Consider the following 20,044-nt stretch of genomic DNA (forward strand, 5'->3'; position numbering starts at 1 on the left):
TCAAACTCCTCTTCCTGTTGAAAGCCTCCTTAGCCTCTCCTGTCGCCACAGACCTTTTCTCCCATCCTGTGCCATCCTAGCTCTTCTCACCCCATCTCCTCGTGCCACCCCCTCCAGCCCCCGTTTTTGGCTAGGCTCCTGGGTGGAACTGGGCTCCACTGTTTCCCTCCTCTACGCTCTTCTCTCCATCTCCTTGTGTGTTTCGCCCAGACTATATTGAGTGGTGAGTCTCTGCAATCACGTGGTCGGGGGGGCGGTCCTCCGCAGTTTGCTGTGCGCTGGGGCTCAGACACACACGGAGTGGTGGAGAGCTGCTGCTGAAGTCTCTGCCCTGCTGCTGTTTCCTCGCAGACACCCAGGATCTATCCATCTGCACATATTTTTAGCCCCCGCCTTTTTCTTGCTGTCGACCCCCTGCTTCCCCGTTCTCTTCATCGTCTCAATCTTGGAAAATCCTTGGGGTTTCGGGGTCTGGGATTTTTTGATTTTTTTTTTAATCTGGGTACCTTTCCCCGCTTCTTCTTTCCCCCCATCTCTGTCTCTCCATCAAATCCGGGCTGATGTGCTCCGCGAGAGGCTGGAAATGGAAGTGGTGATGCTCTGGCTTTTCCCCTGGATATTTCAGTGCGTTTCAGTGCGGGCGGACTCCATCATCCACATTGGTAAGAAGGGGGGGGGGTGAGGGGGAAGAAAGCAACAAATACAAGAAAGGGATGGTGTCTCCTTAAAACCCCATCATGTCACGGGCAGAGGGCGAGCGAGCCCCATTAACTCCTCAGAGAGGGGGCACAAAAGCCACCCGAATCCTCCGAATTGCAAAGTTAGCAGCGAGATGAGGATGCGACGCTGGGGTCCCTTTTGGTTGCAAGGATGCTGCAAGCACGTTAGCACTGAATCGCTGCAGGGGTTTCTCTGGAGACAGGACGCAGGTTTGCTGCTGCCGTTTCTCCGGTTGTACTAGATGCTGGGCTCAGACCTGTTTGCGTGCGAGGTTGTCTCTCGTCCGCCGCCACCCCCAGTAAACAAGGCGAGACAGAATAGGAACCATCCCGTCGGGGAAACTTTCCAAAAATCCCCCCACCCCCGGCGTCCCCTTCCCCAGTCAAAGCAGATGCTACTATAACGGGAATGCAGGAGGGACAAGTTGGCTGGGAAAGGGTTAGGAGATGCTAGATGCGCAGTAGCTCTCTCTGTGTGTGTGTGTGTGTGTGTGTGTGTGTGTGTGTGTGCGTGCACAACTGTTGTGGTTTGACTAAGGGCTCGTTAAAACCTTTGGGCTGCAAGGCTTGAAGTCTCCAGCGAGGAGAAACCTGGCTAGGCGGAGGAAGGAGAAGGAGAGGCCGGGGCAATGGCGCATGCTGGACCGATAACTTTTGTGGCTTCTAGGAGCAGGGCAGAGGAATGTCCAGGGGAAGTCTGGCCAGCAAAAGGCAAAGGCTCTGCAGTCACCTTTTGGCGGGTATCGAAAGGTACCGGCAGGAATAAAGATGGGGGTGGGGGAAAGAGAGGGACAAAATCCTCCACAAACCCCTCGGGCTTCTGGCGGAGGAGAGGAGACGGAGAGTGGCGGGGAAATGAAGAGCAATGATCCCCACCCGCCTTTAGAGGAGGAGGAGGAAAATCCTCAGGGAGCAGAGAGAGGAGCCAGGGATCAAGAGAGGCTGGGTGGGAGCTCAGTCCGGAGCTACAGAGCGCGCGCCGGTGCCCTGATGGACACGAAATGTAACAAGTTTGCCCCCTCCAGGCGCCACGCGTGAGGGCGCGGGGGCGAGCATGTGGGGGAATGTCTCTGGGCGTGGGGACCGATTGTGAACCAGCTGATGTGGCGGCGGCGGGGAGGAGGAGGATGCTCAGACACCAGCCCTGCGAAACAAGCAGGAGGCTGAGGCCAGGGCCAGAGCCCGCAGCATTGCGGATCTAGCCGAGAAGAGAGACCGAGTCAACTTTGCCCGCTGCGCCAGGAAAGCCCTGAGCTACCCGTGAATTCCAAGGTGGCGAGGCGGGAGGGCGGCGGGGAAGCCCTGGTTGCGTCTCATCCTCTCAGGCGCGGGACGCACTTACAGGATTTCAGCTGCACCAGGAGCACGTTGTTCACCTTGCATGCAAACTGGAGATTTCTGACTGTTTTCGCGATTTGCTGAAGAGGAGGATAGCGCGCCCCATTTCTCATCAGTGGAGCTGGAGAGGGGGGAGTCCAGAGACACAGCAGCTGATGGAGGCCGGACGTCCACAAAGCCTCTCTGCCTCTTTGCCTGCCAATGGACCAGGTGAAGGCCAGCTACAGATTCGTGGCTCGTATACCTGCCCCACACTTCAGCCTTAGCGATATTTTAGCGCCTCTCCCAGAAATAAGGGCTTCAAAAGATTGAAGAGGAGGAGGAGCCCCCTGAACTTGGATTTGTGAATTTACACGCGAATCTTTGTAAGACTTCAGGACACAGAACTAGTGTGAATAAGCAATATTGTCCCAGGGAGGGAAGTGACTTTTTTTTAATCCTTTAACCTAAAAAATCCTTGATCTGCATAACAAAATAGTAAATCTAATGTGCACACACACGCTCCCGTAGTCAGAGTACATTATGTAACACAGCTCGCCAGCTGTTTTCACCTTAACTGCACAAACACGGCCTGAAATTAGAAGCTTTCAGGTTACTGAACACACAGGCTGACTCTAAATCAGTGTGTGTTTGTGTAGGCAGCAGAGATTCAAAACCCAAAACAATGACAAACCAGAGGAACAGCAGAAAAAACCCGGAGCAAAAGTTGGTTGTGTTTCTAACACCTCTCCTTTTCCATTACATTCAAACTCACAAAGCAATTTTTTTTTCTAGGGGATTTGGTTAAAAACCAGTAAGTGAGGGTTGGTGAAGCATACTTAACCTACTGGGCAAGAAAAGGCTTAATGAAGACTGTGTGTGTGTGTGTGTGTGTGTGCGTGCGTGTGTGTGTGTGATTTAATGCGCCTGAACAACAAATGCTTGTGTACGGTCACCGATAAACCTGGGAGCAAGGAAGCTGTTTTCTGTTCACTTGTTTTCAAATTCTCCCACGGACCCGAGCTCAACAACGTTCTCAGTGCCACACTGAACTGGCCGTGTTAAAACACCGCACTCCAGGGGAGAGAGAGGAGAGAGATGTATGATTTATAGAGATGTATATACATGAAACGTTAGGCACGGCAAAATAAACAAGGTTAGGGAGCCTTAACTTTCCCCGTCTCTCCATTAACTCCCCCCCCACCCCCCGTCCTCCTGGGAAAGATCAAATTCTGATGTGGTCATGCCAACAGGTGCCATTTTTGAAGGAAATGCTGCCAAGGACGACGAAGTCTTCAAGCAGGCGGTGTCCGATCTGAACCTCAATGACGACATTTTACAGAGCGAGAAAATCACGTACTCCATCAAGCTCATAGAGGCCAACAACCCCTTCCATGCGGTGCAGGAAGGTAAGCGCCGCCGCAGGGGGCTCGGCTCGGCTCGGCTCGGCTCGGGCTTCGCAGAGCCCCGGCTGCTGGGCGGGGGGAGACGGTAGTTCTGCTTCGCGCGTCTGTTGCAGGTGTTTGTCAGGGGCGGTGTGCCCGGGCTGACTTGCCTTCCCGCCCGTGGGCGTTATTTCCCCCTCCAATAACACGCGGGAAGGGGGGGAGGGGTGCTGGCGCCGAAGAGCAGTTGAGGACCCCCCCCCCCCCCCGCTCCTGTCTTTTACCGTCAAGCTTGACAGGGCTGCGGGAGCCCCGTGCGCTGGGCGCACGATCGGGCTGGAGGCGGGCGCAGGGAGCCCTGTGGCCCAGGCGGTTCCCTTGCGGAGGCGCGGGCAGCGCTGCTGGGGCCGGCAAGGTCCCGGCGGCCGGAGGTGGGCGCTGTTTCCCAAGGAAAGAGCCCAGAGCGGGAGGCCGCCCGGCGGGGCGCTGCCGTTCCCGTGAAACTCCCTCCCGAGCGGCCAGGCGGGGCAGCGCACGGGCGCCCGGTGCACGCCGCACGAGCCTGTTGGGCCCTGGCGGGCCGGGTCTCGCTGGGCAGGTCCGGGCGGCGGCGCCCGCGCTCTGGCCGCAGGGCCGGACGTGTGCTGGGGGAAGGAAGGCAGCTCGGGCGCTGCACAGAGGCGACCTCTCTCGGCCTGGCGCCCTGCGCTCGGGGGAAGGGGCGATCCGGCTGAGGAGCCCTTCCCTGGGGAAGGGAGCCTGTGAGCACGGGGCTTGGAGTTGCAACAGGGGCCAGAGCGAAGGGCCCCTGACAGCCCCGCTCACTGTGCGGGGACCCTCCCGTAAGTGTGGGCTGGGCAGGCAGGTCAGTGCGGCACGGGGCGGTCTAAGCCACCGATGAGAGAATGGTCGGAAGTGGAGCCTGCAGGTGTATAAGGGAACAATTCCTTTCGACGGGCATTAAAGGGCCCTGGTCGGTGCTATGCGATGCCCCCGAAGGATTCAGAGGGAGCGTGGCTTGGGCTAGTTCTGCATTCTCGTTTCGTGTGTCCCCCGACTTGAACCCCCCCTGGCCGCACACCGCCTTGCACGGCCGCAGAGCCGGGCTGCGTGGGCGCGCGGGAGGTCTAGTAACTCAGAAGATGGCTTCAAAGACTGTGAAGGGTGAGACGCAGTCTTCGCTAAGAAACCAAAGCACGATATTGGTGGCCAAACGTGTAGGCTGGCCCCTAGCCCCCTTGTGCCCTCTCGAAGGCCTATCCTAACTCGTTGCTGGGGGAGAGAGGGCTGAAAATGGAAGGGAATATTAAACATCCATCAGTAAAGAGGCTGAGCGCCGCAATGTGCGGGGACTGCAATAAATGGGAGCAGTTGTGCAATGTCACGGGCCTTGAAGCCCCCACTTTAAAAGAGGCTTAGGCTTCCCCCCCGGGCAGAGGCTTCAGGCTTCTTCCCCCCCCCCCCCCACATACCCGAAAGCGAGTTTTGATTCCCAGAGTGAGGGATAGTCTGATTTAGATATGTTTAGATTTTACCAGTCACAGAGAGGATCAAATACAGCCAGACTAAAACAAGGACTGGGTGAGAGATTAAGAGGAAGTCTAGTCGGAATGGCGACGACGCTGTCCTTGTAGTTTGCTGTTGTGTTTAATAATACTTTATTATCATGTTAACCCCCTATTGTGGGGATGAATGGAGAAGCAAGTTTTGAAAGTAGGGAGAAAACTGGGAAAGTGGTTAGAAAAACAGCTGTTTTATTTCACAGTCTTTGATTCCACTGAGGTTTTATGTGTGGATTAAATGGGGTAGCTAAGTAAGTGGCTGAGCATTTTCCTAGCGTTTATAAGATCTGACAAGTAGTTACATCGGTAAATCATTTCAATTAGCTTTTATTGCAAAGGAAAATGTTTGAAATTAATCAGCTTGCCTTTACAAATAAGACTTTAAAAAGATGTTATTGGGGTTTGATGAAGAAGCCAAGGTTGATTTTTGCCTGGGTTATTTCAGCAGCAGGGTTTTTGAGTAATAATTATTCTAGAAAAGAGAGCTATTTATATACTCCGACAATATTTTAAAAAATGATTCATCACTAGTCTTACCCTTAATATTACAGAACAGGGAAAATAATCTTTTCCTGTGTGAAATTTGCATTCATACATATGTATTTATGTGTAACTTGTGTACATGCAAATTATGGTTACAAAATTGCATCAAATATTCATTTTCATAAACCCCAAACAATTCCTTCTGACATCTTTTTGCCACCATGCATGCTTCCTTGCTGTCACATAAATCCAAGACAGCAACAAAATAAACCTGTTTGGGGGACTGATCCAAAGCCCATTGATATAGATGATGTTCATTCAGTAGGCTTTGGATCAGGCCTGACATTCTTGAAAATGGGGCAAGAAAGGTGCTTGTGACTGGGGAAAAATAAATAGTCACAAACTATGGAATAGTAGGGTTTATTGTTGGCAAAGACTAACTGAAAGATCAGCTCTTCCGACATTTTCAAAATGTCAATGTCCTATATTGAAGTTTATTCATATTCATGGAAATGACAGTAGTTGGCTGGCTGAACAAGTGCTTCCAACAGTGTCTCCTCTTCTCAAAAGTAAAAGCTTTAAACTACTTTGATCACATTGGGATATAAACTGACAGTCTTGTGGACAGCAAATCCAACTGCTCAGCTTGTTCTGAGGAACTTGACTAAACTAGAGAATATTTCTTGACTTGGTAGTTTTTCTTTTTTTTTCCCTTTTAATCCTGCAGGAATAGCAGTACCTCCAGGAAAGAAGAATATTTCCAAAGTAATAAATTCACTGTGAAAACTGTGTGTTGAAACCACAGGAAGGATTCTGGTCAGACTTTAATCTATTTGGTACAGATCATTAGGCACCACAATATATCTTCAGTGCCTGAAAAAGTGTAGGACCCAGATTTTCTTGGAGATGCCCACTGATGGGCAGTGGGCACCTACATTTAGAATAATTTCCTGCAGTTCTGATCGGACACTGGAGACCAGAGGAAATGTGGAATAAACTTGACAGTTACATTGAAAAATCACCCTTTGTCACCTAGCTGTTAAGGCTTATGTCGTCCTCTTCTCTCTGGGACTTCAAAATAATCCTATCTTCGTCCTGTGTGTCAGTATCTTGCCACAATGGGTGAGTAAAAAACAGAGTGGCAGCTTTATTGGTTCAAGTCAGACCCTCCCCCCCCTTTTTGGGGGGTTTGAATTTCTTTCATTTGCAACTTTTATTCAGTATGCTGACAGAATGATGCATTGGATGCACTAGTAACCATGCTATTTGTACTGTGCAGTATCTTTTTGCACAATAATACATGGTGTCATTCTTACTATTCAAAGTTTCGTTGTAATCAGTTATGCAGATGCCCTACTCATTTCACTAGGACTTTGCTTACAGTAGTCAAAATAACCCGGAGCAAATTAGCTGCTCAAACTGTTCACATAATGTTGTTGTTACTATATAAAATGCACTGACACCCACATTATTCTTCCTGTGCAATGTTTTTCTAAGCGGTGCCACGGAAATCAGTGACAGTTAAAATGGCAAAAGGTTTTTTGTACTCTTAGCCTTTATGTCCCAACAGTGTTTAAAAATAGTTAGATCTGCTGAACTATTTTATACACACAGAGATACACACTTTTTTTTTTTTTAACCTTAAACAGCCGTATTTTCAAGACAGGCTAGAAACTGATTTACAGTTGTCTTTTGGACTCCACTGTGAAACACACACTCACTTTTCCTCAACAAGATCACTCCAGCAGCAAGTACAGAAATGGCAATTTGAATTGAAAACTTTCTTTTCCAAATATTTCACAGTCTTATCTATAAAAGAGTTCCTTATACCTTTGCGCTTTCAAACTTCTTAGCTCAGAAAAAAAAATGCATCATTTTAAGGAATTGCTAGGGTTACTGATAAAGTTATTTGCTCTAGTTCACATCTCAACACTTTTAAACTTGGCACACAGCTTCTTTACAATAAAGAGAACAAAAGGGAGCAACAATTAAATTAACATTGCACCATGTAATAGTGTGCAGAAAGACTGCTGCTGATTTCTATAGAACAGTCAAACCATAGTAACCATTCTCAGGTTTTGATTTTTTGCCAGCTATTTACAATGAAAATGCTTTTTTCTTTCAATTAAAACCAATTGTCATAGGCATAAAGACCATACTCCACAAAGTGTCATTCCAGTACATGAGCACAAATATAAAATCAAGTCCTATTTTATATATACAGGAAAGACACCAGATTTCACTGTTATGTCATACTTCTCTGCTGCCCGCATTTGATTGTTTCATCCACTTGTTGCATCTTGTTATAAAACTAGATTGTGAGTTCTGTGGAGCAGGGACTGTCTCTTTACTGCTTGTTTGCACAACCCTTAGCACAATGAGGCCTCGAACACTGGCAGCTAAGCACGAATGTAATACAAATTATTACTGAGTCATAAGAGGAAGTTTTCCCCACAAGATGTAAGCTGAACTACTTAGAGTCATGTTTTAGAACTAGGCTCCATGTTAACTGCTATGCTCAAGCATCTATAAACCCATTAGAATGGAATTCTACCTAAAGAGAGAGAGAGAGACACACACACACACGCTCGGTTCTCATTTACCGATTGCAGTTACCGGGCATTCACCATCACTGTATTCTGTTGAGCAAAGGTCCCTAAGCTTTTTCCAATGTCTAAGGTATATCTGCATATCTCCTAGTGTTGAAAATGGCTTGTTTTTGGAAAATAAAATACTTTAAGTAGGCCATTACTCCTGGAAGTGAACTAATCCTATGGAAAAATACTGCTGCTTTTCAAAATTTTTTCCTACCCCTGCAAAAAAATCTTATACTAAATATCAACCCAAGTGTATTTAAAAAATATTATCAATAATTAAATTCTTGTTACCATGTAATAAACCTTGTCACATGGAGTGTTTACTTTTCATAATATTACCTTAGTACCACTGAAATGAAGTGCCTGCTTGCACCATTGATTTAAGTAGGAATAATTCACAGTGTTACTGGGTAATGCTGTTTATAAAGGTACTTGAAACAAAAAATAATATTGTGTGCCTTGCTTGATTCTATGAGCTACTCTGGCAGTAGTATCACACTAGACTATTTTTACTCCAAATTGTTTTGTACTACACAGCGTCCCATTACAATGAAACTAACATTTACAACACTGATTTCCGTGGCACCGCTTAGAAAGACATTGCACAGGAAGAATAATGTGGGGGAGGGATAGCTCAGTGGTTTGAGCATTGGCCTGATAAACCCAGGGTTGTGAGTTCAATCCTTGAGGGGGCCATTTAGGGATGGGGCAAAAATTGGGGATTGGTCCTACTTTGAGCAGGGGGTTGGACTAGATGACCTCCTGAGGTCCCTTCCAACCACGGTATTCTATGAAATGGGGAGAGGATTCGATAGAGGTAGTTATTCAGAAATCTTGAAACTGTTTTGAAATGCCAATACAACCTTTCCTAGAATTGCAAATTGTTCTATTTTCATAGACAGTGGTTCCTTTCAAATGAATTGTTTCTAATTTGGGCAACCTTGCATGCCTGCTGAGGTTTAAAGGCTATTAGCACTGGAAAGCGGAGCACACTTTGGAATTCAGTACATGCGTTGAGAGTGAGGGTGATGTTCCATAAGTTGATTGTAGTTACCTGTTTATTCCATGCATATTGCTGTTGTACATGAGTAACTCACAGCTGCTGACTTTTTTGGATTATTTGTGTGTCCATGTTGTGTACCTTGGAGTGAAGCTTGTCTCTTGCATGTGGGACTTGGCAAGGATGTGTGCTTGGGGAAGTTCTCAAACTGCCATAGCCATGTACATATGTTTCAAGTTACAGATACAGTAGGTATTGAGCATTTTTGTTTGTTTAGATGTAAGCTGAGCTGCATGTATATGCCTAAATGTACAAGTGAAACAGCGAAACAGGGGCATTATCTTTGTTGTTCTAGGATTTGTTTGCCCAGCCAAAATTCAAAGCAGAACCTAAACACATGCTTAGCATAAGGGTATAGAACTGTGGAGGCAATTAGTGAATTTCTGTAAGGTTCTGGGTCTGTCTCTCCCCACCCCATGCCTTCCTTATAAGTTTATTTCCAGGTAGTTAGAGTGACACTCTGAGTAGAAGCTGTATTGCAATTACACCTGCATAGAGTCTTCAGCTTTCAATTGCAGATACTGCTTTCTCCTTGGGTTGAGCGCAGCTTTAAGTGTAAATGGCCACATAAACAATAAACGGAGAAATGCTGCCAGCCATGGTGAAAGTGTCCCCCTCAGTCTTTGGGCAAGCTCAGGACAGGTCAATATATAAGTCTAGGCTAAAATGGTGTCATGTAAACATGAGATAAGGCATTGTGATTTGTTTGGTTAGTTTTTAGATGAAAGCATGGCCCCAGAGGTGAAAGTCTGTTGTTTCACTATATTTTATATCTTTAAGATGCTTAGTCCCCGAACATGGGGAGAAGAAGGGTGGGGGTCAGGGTAGAATTGCAAACCATAATGGATCTCAAGAATTCTAATATATTCTTGTTCATGTGAAGTGATTTTTTTTTAAAAAATATAAGATTGTATTGATTTGGCTGCATTGGGTGGGAAAATGTATTGCTTGGTTAAGAAATACTACGATGCCCCGTACTTAAGGTTAAATATTTAATTATTAAGTATAAAAAAGATTCTAGATTTTGTCTTCCAGACTTGCAAAGGGTTGGTTTTTATTAATGAGCTGTCATTTAATTTTTTTGCTAGTGGTTTCTCATGTGTCTTTCACTCTCGTTTAGCATCTCCTTAATCTGCTATTCTCTTGCAGCTCGTTTGAGCATATTTTTTCAACCAGGTTTCATTGCGATACATTGTCTTATTTAGAACTTTTTGGCAGCTGAACTCTGAGTTCTCCAGAGTGAACATATTGTTATATATATCATTTCTAGTTTCATTCTGAGCTTCCAAAGCATTCTCAAAACCAGGCAGATACAGTGTAAGCAGGGGATTGCTCCCCTAGTCCTAGAGACCTGGCTGTGTATCTACATATTTCTAACTAGTCTACTGTGGTTAAAAGCTGTTTCTCAGTGGGATGAATGTGCTTAACATTTTTACCTCCTCATGCCTTCCGAGAGCAAACTGAGACTTGTTAAGGACTGCCACAGTGAAGGCATCTGTGACACTGTCATGTCATTCTGCCTGGGCTTTTATGCTCTTCAGTTGTATGGCTTGGCTAGAATGCTTCACAAAATTAAAGAAAATAACATTTTGAAATCTCCATCTCTCCCCGCATGGGCATTTTTGTTATGTTATGTTAGTGGTAATGACCCTGTGTTTCCTTCAGTTTGAAACAAATATGCCAATATTTCATAAAGGGGGGCAGATTCAGTTAGACTTAGGATGAATGCAGCCTATGAATTGCAAGCAACAAATCCAAGTACACATACCTCTAATTACAGCTGGGTATTTTGAGGCATAGCTACTCACTGTTCAATTGTAGGTGCAAAAATGTGAGGATATCTTGCATCTGGGAGGCTACCATTTTGAAAAGGTACCCCAAATATTTTTTATTTTTGCTATTGTACAGAGCATACTGCCCTGGGATGAATTTTCTTCCTCCCTCTCAAACCATATCCTTCAAATGCAGCCACATTGTTTTGGCTCTGTACCATGTGTAATGTAATAAATATGCAGATCAGGAAAATATGTATTGAATTTCTAAGTCCTGTGCAGCCTCCGACACATGACATCCATGGGGTTTCATGCTTCGGCTGTTCCTGCTTAACAGTTTTGGGAAATTTCCCTGCTTTGCGCTACTGCTGGTGCGGCTGTACCAGCGCTAGTGACAGTGGGAGTGGCAACTCAGGCACTTTCATCGCTATTTTGCCTAACTTTGTTTAGGGTGTGGTTAAAAATGCCTGTGCTCACAATCCGGTAAAGAAACTTTTCTAACTTATTTAGAGATCAAAATGCACTTGGACTGCCCCACTCTCCCTGGTACTAGTACTTTCAGGTCAGGGATTGTTTCTTAACTTCTAGAATACTGGTTTTGTACAGAACTCTAACTTTACTAGGTGTAATGGGTTCTGGTCAGTTGGGAAACAAAAATTATAACTAATTCATATCAAACTTTGCAGACAGTTTTCCTAATAAAAGTCTGTCCATATATAACACCCCGAGAAAAGGATGTGAATAGGTAAGTGACCCAAGAGGAATGGAGTTTGATCCAGAAAAGAGGACCAGCAGGAAATGAAGAATTAATCTCTCATCATCTAGTGGCTGCTTGGCTACTGGTGACCTCTCACTGGAAAAAAACAAAAATAGCCCAACCATTGAGGAAAACTGTGGGAGGTTGTGGTTATGGAAAAATCAACGCACCAATTATATACCCAGCAAAGTGGAAAGAGGACAGATAGATACCTAGATATTTGGTTACCTTTTATTCTAGAGGTGGGCAAACTACGGCCTGCAGGCCACATCCGGCCGGCGGCCCCATCCTGCCCAGCCCTTGAGCTCCCAGCCGGGGAGGCTAGTCCCCGGCCCCTCCCCTGCTGTCTCCCCTCCCCTGGAGCCTCAGGTCGCTGCGCCACCAGCGCTCTGGCCCTGCTACTCAGGCAGTGCGGTGGTGTGGCTGGCTCTGGCCAGGCGGCGGGGCTGCAAGCTCCTACTGCTCTGAGCGGGGTAAGGGGGCGGGGAGCAGGGGGGTTGGATAAGGAGCAGGGGGTCCTGGGGGACAGTCAGGGGACAGGGAGCAGGGCGCGGTTGGATGGGGCTGAGGTTCTGGCAGGGGGGTCAGGGGACGGGGAGTAGGGGGCAGTTGGATAGGCATGGGAATCCCGGGAGGCCTGTCAGGGAGAGGGATGTGGATAGGGGTCGGGGTAGTCAGGGGACAGGGAGCAGTGGGAGTTGGATAGGGGATGGGATCCTGGGCGGGGGTGGGGTGGTTAAGGGCGGGGGGTCCCAGGAGGGGGCAGTCAGGGGACAAGGAGTGGTGGGGGGGTTGATGAGTCGGGTTCTAGGGGGGCAGTCAGGAGGAGGGAAGTGGAGGGGGCGGATAGGGGGTGGGGGCCAGGCTGTTTGGGGAGGCACAGCCTTCCCTACCCGGCCCTCTATACAGTTTGCAACCCTGATGTGGCCCGCAGGCCAAAAAGTTTGCCCACCCTGTTTTATTCAGTACTCAGACAAAATACATTCACCTGCAAAAAACATCGCACACCTGTCCAATGTTTTTAATATTAACATTTGATAGACATGCCTGCTCTGTTAAATATGTAGAGATTTCACTCAGTTTAATAAAATCATTAGAAATGACATCAGTGTTGTGATGATGCTCACTCTGTAATATGGTAACCCCCTGTTAAATAGAAAGATCTGTGGTCCATATTCCTGTAAAATGTCTCTCTAAACAAAAGCTAACTGTTGTAATGATTGTTTTGTTTCTAATATTTACATGGGAAGGATATGTAAACTTGCTAAAACTTCCTAAATAGTAAAAAATAAAAAAAAATGGCAGTACTCCATCTGTTCTAAAACTCCCACTGTTACTATCATGGTGGAGCTCTATGAATGGCAGTATAACAATGGTCCTTGTTTACAGTGGGCTTGTTTCTCTCTGTTACTCTGTTAGCTATTCTTGCTAAATGTTAGTAGCCAATTTGGCACAGCTGGTTTGCCAAGACTGTGACTGCCCTGGGCTTCTTAGAGCAGGTCTACATGACATAGTGGCTAACAAGTTTAAGTGACATAGTGGTTAGAATGCTGGAGTTGCCTGGAGCCCTAACTGCACTATTACTTCTACCGAGGTGGAACTGCATCCATGCTCTCTGTGGTGGAAAAAGCTTCTGAAAAGGCTAGAGTAGACATAGGCTGGGTGATTTCCTAGAAAATGTTAGACAAGGCAATACAGAATGAAGGCAGCATATGACCTACAAATAGCCTATATTACAGACTGACCTTGTTTCTTTTCTCCTTGGTAATTTGTAACCTGCTAATACCTTGATTTAGCAACCACTAAGTGTGGAACAGTCATAGATTTCAAAATAATTTAATTCACCAAGTGGCTGCAGGATTCGCTCACTGTTCTTCTAGAATACCAAATGGTCTCACCCTGTTTTTCATCAAAGATTTAATACCAGGGAGGTATAGTTGGGTGTTATGCTACTTTCTTTACTTATACAAAATATGCTACAAGTATTAACCAGTGTACTGTGAAGCCTCATCACAAATGAAACTTAAGCAGTGTTTATAAAAATGTAAATGAACATGTGTCAATGATGTTTTTTTATTTTAAAAATAAATTGTATTTTTTTTTTATTGGCACACTTTGGTAATCCATGATGGGTCTCCCCAGTCGCTACTGTTAATTAGTGAGTTCTGCTATAAATGTGAAATGAGTTTGGAAGATCTTTTCTCCCTGTATTTGTGTACCTTTGGTATTAGAATTGTTAAATCAAATAACCCTAACTATTAAAATACACTGTACATACTGTGTGTATATATACAAGTGATTTAGATGCTGGATATATTATAAACCTCTTTTGCACTGAATAGAAAAATAGCTTGATCTTATCTGCAATCCTAGACTCTAACTGCCACAAGTGATTAAAGGGACCCTATATTCCAAGCACGATATTTTAAATTGCATCTTAATATATAAAGAATGGATAGAGTTTCTTATTTTGATGTGATTCATCATTCTGTGGTCCAGACAGAGTAATAGGAGTTCAAACTATAGCTCTTTGAACAGAGAAGCTATTACCATGTTTATTAAAATCATCCATGGCTTAGTGTAGTTGTACATAAAAAGATAAACAAAAAAGATAGTGATGAGTTCCTCTTACAATAGTGGCTCTAAGTTAATGTTGTGTTCAGTGAGCCTATGGCGAAAATGGTTACTGAAGAGATGGAAGTAAAATTTGATACTCTGCATCTCAAAGATCACGTTTTTGGACAAATAACTACTTGCTTCTCCTAGACAAAGATCAGGTTGCAGCAGTTAAAAAGGACATTGTTCTATACTTTCAAATGAATGATATGGACAATATAAAAAGAAGTCTCCTCAGTAGGCAGGTAAAGCAATATTTAGGGGCCAGCTGATAAGCAGAACCTCTTGGCTGAAATGTAAGAAGATGTAATTTTTGCCATTCTAAGTAAAACATAAATCTTGTGTTGGACTTTACTCAGTTTTTCTTGCAAAAATAGATATTTTTATCTATATATAGATAGATAGCTATAGATATAACTTGTCATACACTTATCTAAAAATTATTCTTCTGAGAGATTCTAAAATGAATTGTTTCTGTATTTTTATTTGTTCCCCGGTGCAATGTTGGCATCTGATGCTACTAAAGGTTGCTCTTCTTATCTAACCCCGTAGAGGCACATAGGCTAAAATGATTGATTGGAAGCATTGCTTCTGTACAGTAGATTTTGTACACTGACTTGAAATCTACCTTTTCTTAGAGGAGGTTTTCATTTATCTAAATCTGCCCCAGCAAAATAGAAGTGTCATGTTAAAAAATCACATTTTGTGATCCCAGTTTCACACATGCTTTCCATAGTTAACATGGACACATGCATACATATTTGCACATATCCAATTTTATGTTTGGAACCTCGTCATGCACTTGAGCATAAAACTTCTGTTTAGATATACAGAAATAACATACTTTCAATTTTTTTTTTTTTTTAGAATTTAGTGCAGTTGAAAAGTGCTAGACTTTCAGGCCTGGAGACTGAAGTCTACTAATCATGGGATACATCTAGGGCATGAGGACCTGCAATCTTCCCAATACTAGTGCATTTCAACCTTGACCTATAGAAACCACCTCTAGAACTCAGAAGCCAGTTTATTCTCTGTGTCCCTTCAACTGCTGGTCTCTTGGGGTTGAGAGTAGGAATAAAGGGGCCAATTAATGCCAATTGTGGCAGTAGTATTTGGTGATGTGATACTTGTCCGCTAGAAATTGGAGTGAGGCCGCTAACTAGCATGCAACATTTTGAAAATCTATTCCATCGTGCATGAAGATGTGTAATAATTTCAGGGACAGATTATAATGATATGTTAATATGCCAAGATTTCTCTCATTTACATAGCTTTTAAGGCAGTAAGTATATAAAAATGAGAAACATGTTGAGAGGGTTTTCTTTTATGTAGTTCTTCATGGCTTGTGTTTAATTATAATTTGGAGACTTGATTGCTGTGCATGAAACTATTTTCAGGTTTGTGAGTTTTGAATGCTTTTAGTTGGCTTGCAAGGTTTGCTTGATCAAAACATTACTCAGTTCCTCTGGTGGGTAACTTTCCCCACATCAGTGGTTCTGCTCTGAAATTCTCATTTGACTTTGTTGTGGCTTCTTGATTCCTATCTATTTCCCACCCTCCCCTTTTAATATTAGTTTAAATGTGCAGTAAGAAATGAGATCTTGAAGTGCTAATGATCTTCAGTTAAGGGTAAAAAGAACCAAGAGGCATTAATTTAAGTAGTGCTGTTTGGCTGCAGTAAACTACCCAGCAGGGTTTCTACTGCTTGACCTTCCTGAGAACCATTCCCTTAGCAACCTTTCAAATAGGGGGGGAAAGGACAGTAAGAAGGAGGGCCTGAAATGATTTCCGCTTATATTCAGCTGAATAATGTCTGAGGGATAACTTGCATTCTAGCCCCCTCCACCCCCCAAAAAAAAACCCTACCCAGTGGGATCCTAGCTCTCGTTATTCACCCAGTATCTTAGTCGAGTCCTTTAATTCATTGCATTTTAATTTGCTGTCTCAGTCTTTGAGATTTTTAGCTAGCAACGTCATTCATAAAATAGTCTGTAATATCATCTTCTTGATCACATTGGCCCTCTGCCTCACTCTTGTTTAGAAAGTGAATAAATACAAGAATTTTCTGTGGAAGGAAATGTCTGTAAAGTTGATGAGAATTGGTTTTGTCAGCAGGTGAAGGCATCTGTAAGACCAAGGCTTTATGCTGTTGGCTGTGCATTGGGAGGTGATAATCATCTTTTGCTTGTTACCATATGGTATATATAGAACCTGTAATGATGAGGTGCAACATTGTCATTGCCCTTTGGGATGTCAGCACTACCCATGAGTAAGGGGAGAGCTGAGTAAAACTCAGTGGTTTTGCTTTATGGTGGATTTGAACCTCTTGAGTTCCATTCCATGTTGGGTTCACCTGCACCTGAATTTTGCTTTCATTTAAATGAACCTTCCCAAACTCAAAGGAGAAAGAGAAACTAGATGAATTTTGCTTGTTTTTATTGTTGTTGTGGTTGAAATCAAGTGAAACAGAATTTTGCTTGGTTTGCATTAGTAACTACAGTCCACACGAGGAGAGGGAGGAAGCATAGTAGTATTGGTCAGAGGGGGTTTCAGGTGTAAAAGGCTGCAAGGAAGAAGATGCAGAGATAATGAGTGGTCTCTCCCCATATCGTATGTCCCAACTCCAATCATACAACAATATAAATTTTATGTTTACCTAGTACTTAATCTTTTGTAGTCTCTCCCATTCTCTCTCTCTCTCTCTGTTTTCTTCTCTCTGAAGTACTTCAGTTACTATGGAAACAATAATCTTATTGGTATGGGTGGAGCTTAGTGACATCAGGAAGAACAGACTAAAGCCTGCTAATTCCATGGATTGCTCAACATTCCATAGTGATTAAGGTGACTGTACGTCATAGGGCTGGATTCTTAAAGTGGCCCAGAAGGTCAAGGTGGTATACCAGGCTGCCAAGAGGAAATCTTGGCTAGTGTTCAGCTGGAGGCAGCTCCTTCAGCAGCCAACATTTGTGTAAGGGGAAGGAGAGGGTATATCAGCAAAGCATGGTGGAGTGGAATTCTATTATACTTGGTCCCCATTAGTGTAAGGTCTCTGTCCTGCTGCAGCCCTAACTTGCGCTGGGGGTGAATGGTTCCCTGTGGCTGCCACTCTTGCTGGATCATAGTGGAGCATGGGGGCCTATGTCCAGATTGCAGCATCATACAAACTGAAACACACTCAAAAATAACAATCTCAGAATTCATTGGTACTTGACTGGCTTTGAAAGAAGGGCTGAGAAGATGAGGAGAAACTGTGGGAGCTATGAGGGAGTGCTTTTTGGAAGGAAAGACAGAACAAGAATTGGCTTTCAGTCAAGCAGTATCCTGAATGAGCCTCAATTTGGCACACGCTGACATACAGCATGGCATTCCTGCTGCCTGTGGGGGCTTGGCTCAGCACTGGCACTCCCAGAGCCATTGGAGCACGCAGACAGAAATACTGTGAAGAATAATGTAAGGTTGCATTATTTAACTGGGATGTTGTAGTCTTCTTGCTCACCTCCCCACAATTCGATCCAGAAACAGAGCCCATGCCGACAGTAGCACTGCTATTAATAAGAGAGGTTCAGAGTTACAAAATTGAGAGGGGACTCTAGTGGCTACTCTAGTACTCTCATGGCTACAATTACATCTTGCTTTTAAAAAACACTATCAAATGCAAATAGAACATAAAACCACAGCCACCAACTTACAAAGCCCACACCTAAGGGAAAATCCTGTCCTTACTGGAAAATCAATGGGAATTTTGCCATTGTCTTCAATGAAGCCAGGGTTTCACCCCTAGGATGGAGGTCAGGGTGGATAGCCCCTGATAGATGAGGAGAGATACTTCTGTATCTTATTGAACATTTATCAAAAACTGTAATTCCAATCCTGAAACAGCTTTTTGATCACACTGCCGCTTCTTGTTCTCAAACCATCCCTTCTGCGGCATTCTGCTCCTCCACTGAGGAGGATCTGCCTCCTGAAGCCTGTTTGTTCTGCTCCTGGCAGTCTCCCATGGCCAGTGGAACATGTTCCTTCTGTCAGCTCTAGTGTCCTCGGAGCATTCCATAGGAGCCCTGATGGCAGAGGCAGCTCTAGAGAGGTATTGAATTGGTGCATTTCCTGGCTACCTGAGGCACACACCTTCTGTCTGGAGCTGTTCTCTTTTAGGTGGTGCTGTCTAGGCAGCCTCCCCATGGTGGGCATTCTGCCTCCCAGGGCCCTGTGCCCTAGTTTATACATACAGCAGATCCATCACCATTTTAACTCTGTCTTTTAGTTAGACTTGTAAATCAGTTCTCCTAATACTGACGTCTCTTTTCACTTTCTTCTTTCCTGCTATATATCTCTCCTCTTCTTGCTCAGAAGCATGGTGTGTCTCTGATTCTCCCCCAATCCCCATCTCACACTCAGTGCAATTGAATTTTGAATGTGCTCCTTTTCTGATTTACTGGATTATTATATTTTCATTGCATTTTAATCATCATTATGACAACATCTGTTGGCAGCAGTACACAGCTGTTTTTCCGATCATGTTCTGTTGGATTTGAAAATGGTTATATATCTACGTTAGAGAGAGCACCACAAATTTATTCCCTTTTGCCATTGGAACTAAAAGGAATGCAATTGCATTACAGGAAGGGGAAATGTGCCTTACGAAAACTTGTCGCATTGTTCAGTGGCTTCCATTGCAAAACTTCCTTACTTTCCCACAGCTACCTTCTGGCTTATCTATACCAGAGAACCCTGGGCTTGAAAGGTGAAAAGTTTAAACCCTCCTCCTGCTTTCATTAGCTTTGGAAGCTGCATTTCTTTAACCCCATCAGAAAAAGGAAAGCATACACTTACAAACAAAAGCTCATGCATCAATACGATATCCAAAGGAGGGATCTGATGGTAGATCTAAGGAACAATTAACATCAAGATAAATCTGGGAAACAACATTGACAGCAGTCAGTTACATTTTCTACAGTGCATGCTGGCAGCATTGACAGTTAATTTCATGCAAATTAAAATACCACTTTGATAAAAAAAATAATACTTTATAAAATGTCACTAATTTGATTGAATAACAGAAATACATCCCTTCCCTTTTCTTTTCCTTCTTTCCGGATAGCTTTTGTATTGAATGATCGTGTATATCCACTTTTGCTGTTTTGTCTTTTTGGGTTTATTATCCAGCAGCTAAGCGTCTGTTTTTGAATTCTGAAATTGTCATTTAGACAGCACAGTGAACAAAGAGGCTTCTGGTGGGTATTCAGTAGCTACATTTTGTTTAGCAAAGAAGTGGAGGAGGCTGGATGAAGGTTGAGTGGAGATATACTGCTGCTCACACTTTGATTCTGCAATGTATTCTGCATATATACAGGGGTCCACTCACCTGGAGCTCATTGCAGGACTGGGGTCTTAGGCAGTACCTTGTCAGTCCTACCATCCCATCTTTAGTTCTTTCATGTCCACAGCAGACAAACTTCTGAAACTGAATGAGTTAGCTGGTCCAAAGGAGTCAAACTGCTTTACATAGTTTATTGAAGTCAGAAAAAATGGTATAGTTTTTGAGGCGAGGACTGTGAAAAGGCAAATGAAATCTTTGGAGCAGGACTGGTTAGTTTTAATCTTGTGGCCCTGTTTCTGTTTGTTTGTTCAGAAATATCTGCATTTATATTTTGTAAAAGAAAGTAAAGAAAGAACAAATAACTATTATCACAAAGAATACTATTACTTGGAACTATTTTCTTTCCACTTTACAAACAAGAAATGTGCTTGAAAAAGCTGAATGCCCTTTTCTGCAAGC

General features: G+C 44.2%; 1 protein-coding gene across 4 annotated transcripts in view; it reads left to right on the forward strand.

Annotated features, from left to right (window-relative positions):
• Positions 1 to 265: 265 nt before the first annotated feature.
• The window catches only part of GRID1 (glutamate ionotropic receptor delta type subunit 1), an 857,119-nt gene continuing 837,340 nt past the window's right edge, over positions 266 to 20,044 (forward strand). For 2 of the 4 annotated variants that reach the window (XM_043519481.1, XM_043519478.1), the window contains exons 1-2: positions 286 to 662; positions 3,290 to 3,445. In XM_043519481.1, coding sequence (XP_043375416.1) covers positions 584 to 662; positions 3,290 to 3,445 — 235 coding nt within the window. In that variant the 5' untranslated portion in view covers positions 286 to 583. Of the gene's footprint in view, positions 663 to 3,289; positions 3,446 to 6,290; positions 6,589 to 20,044 lie in introns of those variants that run through there. The other 2 variants (XM_038411443.2, XM_038411446.2) reach the window with 2 other exon arrangements.

This window comes from Dermochelys coriacea, chromosome 7 (assembly GCF_009764565.3).
Source record: "Dermochelys coriacea isolate rDerCor1 chromosome 7, rDerCor1.pri.v4, whole genome shotgun sequence".
Taxonomy (NCBI): domain Eukaryota; kingdom Metazoa; phylum Chordata; order Testudines; family Dermochelyidae; genus Dermochelys; species Dermochelys coriacea.